The sequence below is a fragment of the Orycteropus afer genome, unplaced genomic scaffold, assembly GCF_000298275.1.
Source record: "Orycteropus afer afer isolate SDZICR_OR568_19922 unplaced genomic scaffold, OryAfe1.0 scaffold00126, whole genome shotgun sequence".
NCBI classification, from domain to species: Eukaryota; Metazoa; Chordata; class Mammalia; order Tubulidentata; family Orycteropodidae; genus Orycteropus; species Orycteropus afer.
In genome coordinates, this window is record NW_006921713.1 from 5,071,275 (window position 1) to 5,078,890 (window position 7,616).

Here is a 7,616-nt window from a genome sequence, read left to right on the forward strand (position 1 = left end):
GAAGCAACAGGGGGATGTTAGAAATCAACAGGAGCGTACCTTTTCAACAAGAGTTTAGAGAAGCAGGCAGTGTGTCAGAAAGGGGTGTGTGAGCCTCTGTTTTTTGTTAACAGCATAGGTAAAAAATATGAAAATGGGGACATTTAAAGGAAGAATGAAAATGACTATTTAGCAAATGGAAGCAGGGGAAAATACCAAGACATTCTTGTGGTTGTTATGTGCCATTGAGTCGGCATTCCTAGTTGGTGCAAAGAGTAGCAAACAGAAGGAAATTTGAGTGTCTGTGTGAATACTCAGCTGTACTTGAAGGAGTTGTTAACTGTCTTTGAGTCACCTGGGTTCCTGAAGACTCCACTCCATGCGCAATGGAAGGAAACACTGCCCATTCCCATGATGGGTTGGGGGTTAGATCTTTGTGATTCATCGTTTTCATTAGCTAGATTTTGGAGGTAGATCACCAGGCCTTTCTACCTAGTCCCATCTTAGTCTAGAAGCTCCACTGAAGCCTGTTTATCGTCATAGCAACAAGCAATCCTCCACTGGACAGACAGTGGCTGCACATGAGATGCACTGGATGGGTATCTAACCTGCATGGGGCTCCCACTTGGAAGGAGAGAATTCTGCTATGGAAACCATCGGTGCCTAATGCTTGAAGGAGTAGGGACCGTGACTTTTGTTTCTTTATTTGGCATAGCACCAGCCTAAGGCTGAGAACATAGTTCAAGTTCAGTGTATTTTCATTGGTTGAAATGTGTGAAGTTTAGGGAAAGTGGTGGAAAGCCAGGGGACTTTAGCTTTTGCCTTCTCATCTCACCCAGAGACAAGCAGTTATGGTGACAGGACAATTCATCTAAAAGCAACTGAAGAATTTTCCCTAACCTTAGGTCTCAAGCTATTTGATCAGCACTAAAAATAGTGGATCATGAAGGGGTTACTGAAGTGGGAGGCTGGGTTCACCAAAGGGACCTATTCATAAGGAAATGGTAATAGGCATGTGGCCATCTGATATAAGCTGGAAAAACTAGCCAGGCAAGATAAGAAAACCTGAAAGAACTCAGTAGGAAAATGAACATAATATTATTTACCTGTTTCTTTTGTTTTAGTTGCAAATTGTGGAGGGTACTCTGATGGGTATTTGTTAGAAATACTCCAGTAGTAGGTAGGATATGGAAGGAAACACTGCCCACCCACAGGGTTGGCTGGAGTTCAACTATGTGATTCATAGGGTTTTTTATTAGGTGAGTAGATCACCAGGCCTTTCTATGTAGTCCATCTTAGCCTAGAAGCTCCACTGAAACCTGTTCAGCATCACAGCAAAATGCAAGAAGACAATTTAGAGAGGAAATGGAAAGCATATTAGGAAGGAGTGTGAGGGCTTCTGCCTTTTGCAGGATGATTAGTAGTTGATGTTGATTTAAAGGAAAATATGTTTTAAAGGTCAAAGTAGAATTTATGTGAGCTATTTAGCTCGACAAACACACTGCTGTCGAGTCGGATCCTACTCACAGTGACCCCTCCTTGGGTTTCTGAGGCAGTGTCACTACGGAAGTAGATTGCCCAACCTTCCTTCCGGGGAGTGGCTGGTGGGTTTGAGCCGCTAGTCTTCTGGTTAGCAGTCAAGTGCCTTAGGCACAACACTACCAGAGTTCCCTTATGTGAGTTACTTATACATGAAAACTATCTATGTTAAAAATTGAAAATACTGAGTTGACTATTGTGGCGCAGTATATTACTTGGTAGGGCTTTTCTAGCCAGTCTTTGTGACTCCCACTAGATTACTAGGTGGGACCATGCAAATATAGTGCATGGAACTCTAATGTGAGGATTGGTTAGTTTTGCTATGCTTCTGGGCTTAAAATGAGCCCTCTTAGGGGCAGAAGTGGGGATCTCACTGCCATCAAGAGAGAAGAGCTGGAGGTGAAGAGGAACACGTCCTTAGACCCAAGATCCCTGCGCTGGACCTCCTTGGCAGAGACACTCTGGCAGAGACATCCTGGCAGAGACGCCTGGCTACGAGACGGTGGCAATGGAAACAAGAGGCATGAGACAGAGTGGCGTCCTTGCTGGCCATCAAACGAAAAAGCTGAGTGCCTTGGGGCAGACCACTTGCTAGCATGTTGTTGTTGTTGTTATGTGCCATCGAGTCGTACCTGACTCATAGCGACCCCTCCTTGGGTTTCTGAGGCAGTATCACTATGGAAGTAGATTGCCCAACCTTCCTTCTGAGGAGTGGCTGGTGGGTTAGAACCGCCAGCCTTCTGGTTAGCAGTCAAGTGCCTTAGGCACTATGCTACCAGAGCTCCTACTTGCTAGCATAGTAGGGTGCAATTGGGTGTACCTATCGGCAGAGCTAAGAGCTTTGTAACACTTGCTGGAGCAGAGCAGAGGTTACTCCAAGAGGCCAAGGGCCAGGGATCCAGAGCAGAGGGAAAACTATCCTGATAGGAGTGTGTTCCTGAACCCAAATTGCAGCCTGTTACTTCCCTAATAAACCCTATAATTGTAAATATTGTCAGTGACTTCTGTGTGGCCATTGCAACGATAATTGCCATGGGAGGGACAATTGGTGTCAGAGTTGGTTAAAAGGGCTGGAGGGTGGCGGCATGTCTGGCCTCATAGGAATAAGCCTTGGGCTGCTGATGGTGATTCTGTCTCCTTGTGAAGTTAGAGGAAGTCAGAAGATGCCACCTACATGCCCTTTTTGCAACTATGGTGAAATCCTATACTGTTACAAAAAGCAAAATTAGAAAAACAGTGAATGGGTCTTCAGTGGTCTCCTAGTACATTCCTCTGACTCTTTTACTTATATATCATTGCCTATCTTGTTTCAAAAAATTTACCCTGGTCTCTACCTCCCCTTTTGTTGTAAAATACAAATTTAAAATGCAATCTCTATTATGAAGACGTCCTTTTTAATATATATTTTTTCCCAGTGAAATTTGAAGTCCTACATTTTGCCAACTGTAGTCTGTCCTCAGGGGAGCTAAAGAACATTTCATCAATTGTCTTTTTGAATAAATGACTCACCAGTTTGCTTTGCATCGTTTTTCTTCCCTGAGGGGACGTTAAATTTCTTTACATAATTTAGTACTTAACTCTCATGGATTAATATTTAGAGACAATGATTTCTTTGTTAGTTCTCCAGGAAACTGTGACCCTTTTTTCCTAAGGCTCAGGAAAAGAAATAGACCTTCTAGGTGCAGGGTTGTGGAGAGAACTAAATCAGATAATTATGCAAAGCCCTTTGCACATAGTCATTAAATATTCATTGAGTTATCATTATCATAAAAAACTTGAAGCCCCAAACACAGAGAATAGTTCTCTGGGTTCTTCTACCTTAATGCAGATTTGCCTTCCTGTAAATATGGAACTCTCCAATGGAGGAAGGAGGTAAGAAAAAGGGGAAGTATCATTGACGAAGATGGAGGCCAGTGGATTGATTCAAGGAGAAACAAATGACTGATTATCATCAGTCATTTGAGTGACTTTAATGGAAGAAAAGCTTGCCAAGAGCATCATAAGAAGAAAATAGGAAAAACACTATAGGTACCATCAACTGCTTTAATCCACTTCAATATATGATTAAAAAATTTAGATTCTGTCAAATATATAAAATATTTTTAAAGAAATATTTCTCTTGCTCTTTTTTTTTTTCTTTACTACTTGAAAGCTAACTTTTAAAGACTGTGTGATAGGTAAACAGTAAAAAATAAAGATCACTTACCAAGGATTAATATAAAATGCCAAAAGATAATCAGTCCAAAGACATGAGGGTAGCAGGGTTAAGAAAGCAAATATACTCCTACGCCTGTGAGCATTAATAGATAACAGATGCAAAGACGAAAAAGTGGTAAGAGTTAGTAATATAAATTGTGAATAAATATCAGTAAATTACCTACCAGGATAAATTAAAATGACAAGTACCTTAATTACAATTAAATATTACTCCATTCTGTGAAATTTAGATGTGAGTGCTTAAGTGCTATAATATTGACAAAATCAGTTTTATTCACACATGACTATATTGTAATCAGATTTACTTCTTTCAACTTATTTTGTGTCAATGAGTCTGCTATTTGGTGATTACATTTTGTATTCAGTTAAACGAGGCTCTTAAATGCCTCATTAGTTATCTTGATTTTTATTCTCGATATTACCCTTCCAATGCCTGTGCCCTATTTTAAGAAACCTCTACAACATCATTTGATAACTAAATAGCAGCCTGTGTGAGGAAATAGATGGTCAGTTTAGTATACTGGTTATGGTAAAGAGTGACTTAATGCTGCTTTAGGCTTTTCAGACACAGCCTTACAAAGCTGTATTACTACGTATGCCGTTCTGTACCATTTTTAGTTTATGTTAATACATTATTTCTAAATATAACCCCTTAAAACATAAGTATATATGGTGCTCAGTTCTCATTCTTTCAAAATAAGTAGCTCATCAACTGCTGGTCTGTAATCTTACTGATACTCGGCTGAGTGGAAGCAAAATTATTTGATTTCACTTTAATTCTAATTCAGACTGCTGATTTAAAATGTCTGGTTTGAATCTAATTTCAGATTTTCAAACCACTTGTAAAGTAGAACATTTATTAATGGAAATTTAAAAATAAGTTGTAGCTGCATCTTTAATTACTCTGAAATTTAGGAAAAATGCTGTCACCTTGTCACTTTAGTTATAACAACTCCCCACTGAGTTGTCTACTTTTGGCCAGAAAATGTTAATGCTGGTAAAAATGTCTTTTCCAAGAACTGCAGGAGAATTTATCTGATTTTATAGAAATGTCCTGAACTGAATTTTCCTTTGCTTCAGTTCTCCCATAACTGGTCCAGGTAGAATTAAATTCTATAAATTGTAACCAGTTATGTAGTCATAGCTCTCGTAAGTACAAGTCACTGGGTCAATTCCTAAATGGACCACTCCCCACTGCTCTCTCTGCTAGCGCTAGTCCTCGCTAGGGAGGACCAGGCAAGAAATAAGTATCTGTTGATCAGTAAGTCAGTATCCTAATCTTGGAATGTTGTTGTTGTTATGTGCCATAGAGTCTGGCTCAACTAATAGCAACCCCTCCTTGGTTTTCTGAGGCAGTATCACTGTGGAAGTAGATTGCCCAACCTTCCTTCTGAGGAGTGGCTGGTGGGTTTGAACCGCCAGCCTTCTGGTTAGCAGTCAAGTGCCTTAGGCACTATGCTACCCGAGCTCCTAATCTTGGAATAAGAGTGCTAATATATGTTTACAAAACTAGTAAGGTTTCCTAACTTCTCACCATCAAGAATTTAATGAACTTCTCTTCTTTCACAGTTAGACTATTTAATAACATTTAAAAATATTATTTTAATAACAGAAATCTATTCAGGTTAAAAAAAAAAAAAATCTACCATACTGTCTTGTTAAAAAGAATCCTGCTTCAATTAGAGCCCAGCCAGAGAAGTGTTTTGAATAAAGCCCTACTTCCCTTGTTGATTCTGTGAAATTTCCAGTCCCATGTATCTTTTTTTTTTTTAAGATTGGCCATTGTTTGGTGGGTTAGAAAATTCTTACCAAGAATTAACATAAAATGTATACATTCAGGGGCAGATTACCAAATATAAAGAAGGTAAGCATGGGCTTACTTGTGCTTACTTATTAATCTGTAGTGAACAATTTCACATAAAAGATATGGTAAAAAAAAAAAAAGTGAAACTGTTCACTACAGGTTAGTGAGTAAGCACAAATAAGCTTGTGCTTACTGGGTACTCTGGTCCAGTAAAACAAAAACTAAAAAAAAAAAAACCAAACTCACTGCCTCCTTGGGTTTCTGAGGCAGGATCTCTATGGAAGTAGATTGCCCAACCTTTCTTCTAAGGAGTGGCTGATGGGTTTGAACCACCAGACTTCTGGTTAGCAGTCAAATGCCTTAGGCACTGTACCATGAGAACTCCCTTCAGGGGTTGTAAATTTGATAAGAGGCTTTGATTTTATAGGAAGATCTTATGGGGTTGGGAGAAAGACAGAGGCCAGCCATATCTAGAAGCAGACTCTTTGATATGGTGAAAAAATGTGAAAATGTTCATTACAGATCAGTAAGTAAGCACCAGCAAGCCCATGATGACCTTGCTTATTGGGTAATCACACACTGTATGTTTAAATGTACTTTGCAAGGTTGCTTACAAAAGTCACAAACTAGACTATGTAAGTAATGCTGTTTTAATATTAAATGTTTACTTACTTAGCAATTTTGTTGGGTATTGATTTAACAGTTTAGACTTAATTCTCATGTGTCTTTGTTAGGTGTAAAAACAACCAAACCAAACCCACTGCCATGGAGTTGATTCGAAGGCTGTAAATCTTTAGTGAAGTAGATTGCCTCATCTTCCTCCCACCACGCAATTGATGGGTTTGAATCTTAGACCTTGTGGTTAGCAGCCAAATGCCTTACTCACTATGCCACCAGAGCTCACTTGTTAGGTATAGTGCCAACCAATTTAATCTCTTCACAATACTATCTTAATTACCAAAATACCTCCTCCCAGGTTCTTAATATTTAAAGCATGAAGAAAAATGAGGCCATGTTTTCTCATAGGAGTTTCCTGTATTTGAAACTTATTTACCTTAAGTATAAGAGTAGAACTCACTGCCCATATATGTCTACTTAATTTTTGAACAGTAGTGGTGACTCATATCCCCAGGCACCGAGATGTGAATTTTAGATAGCATCACTGCTCTGTCTCTTCAATGGAGTGTCTCCTGGTACCCTCAGCCACCACTTGTTTGGTGTGGCTCCTGCATTTTAGCCCATCTTTGCTACAGTTACCAGCTGTAGTTACCAGTTATTTACATGACTGCTTTAGTCTTTTGTTTAATATAGTAAATACAGAGCAGACTACAACATTTCTTCCATTTCTGTATGGTATTAAACTTACATAAACTATTATAATCTGTAAAGAAGGTGCAACCTTTGAAAGTTCATTGTCAAAGGAAAATCAGGCTAAGCAAATTATCCCCAAAAGATGTTAAATTTGGAGTACATGCCGCCGAGCTAACCTATCTTGAGGCATGTTTTAAAACACTACTCACCAGTTGTAAGGAAGCTTGCCATCCCTCTCTAATGATGCAAAATTGACAAATGTGCCAGCTCCACATTCCCTGTTTGAAGAAACCACAATGTTAAAGTTACTGCTTGACAGAGCACTCTTTTACCTTGACATAAAGCAAAATGTTTACTGGCTTATAATCACAGCATGAAATTATAAAATGTACTGAAAACAAGAAAAATAGCTAATATAAATTCCATAATAGCTAATGTAAGAAACAGTAAAAACAAAAACAAAACAAAACAAAAAACAATTTTTTACAATTTGCCCACATCCAAATCAAGTTATTTGAGGCCAAATAGGATTCGGTTCACAATCTTTTCCAAATAGCATTCATGACCCTACATTAAATCTTTGAACTAGTTGGGGTATAACATATCTATATAAATCTAACTCACTGCCATCGAGTTGGATCTGACTCATAGAGACCCCTCCTTGGGTTTTTGAGGCAGTATCACTACAGAAGTAGATTGCCCAACCTTCCTTCTGAGGAGTGGCTGGTGCGTTTGAACCACCAGCCTTCTGGTTAGCAGTCAAATG

General features: G+C 39.0%; 1 protein-coding gene across 1 annotated transcript in view; it reads right to left on the bottom strand.

Moving 5' to 3' along the window:
• Positions 1-7,616, bottom strand: part of PTPRO (protein tyrosine phosphatase receptor type O) — a 159,440-nt gene that overhangs the window by 38,060 nt on the left and 113,764 nt on the right. Inside the window, exons 16-17 of the mRNA XM_042781480.1 lie at positions 7,060-7,128; positions 3,725-3,808 (exon numbers count right to left, since the gene is read on the bottom strand). Coding sequence (XP_042637414.1) covers positions 3,725-3,808; positions 7,060-7,128 — 153 coding nt within the window. The remainder of the gene's footprint in view (positions 1-3,724; positions 3,809-7,059; positions 7,129-7,616) is intronic.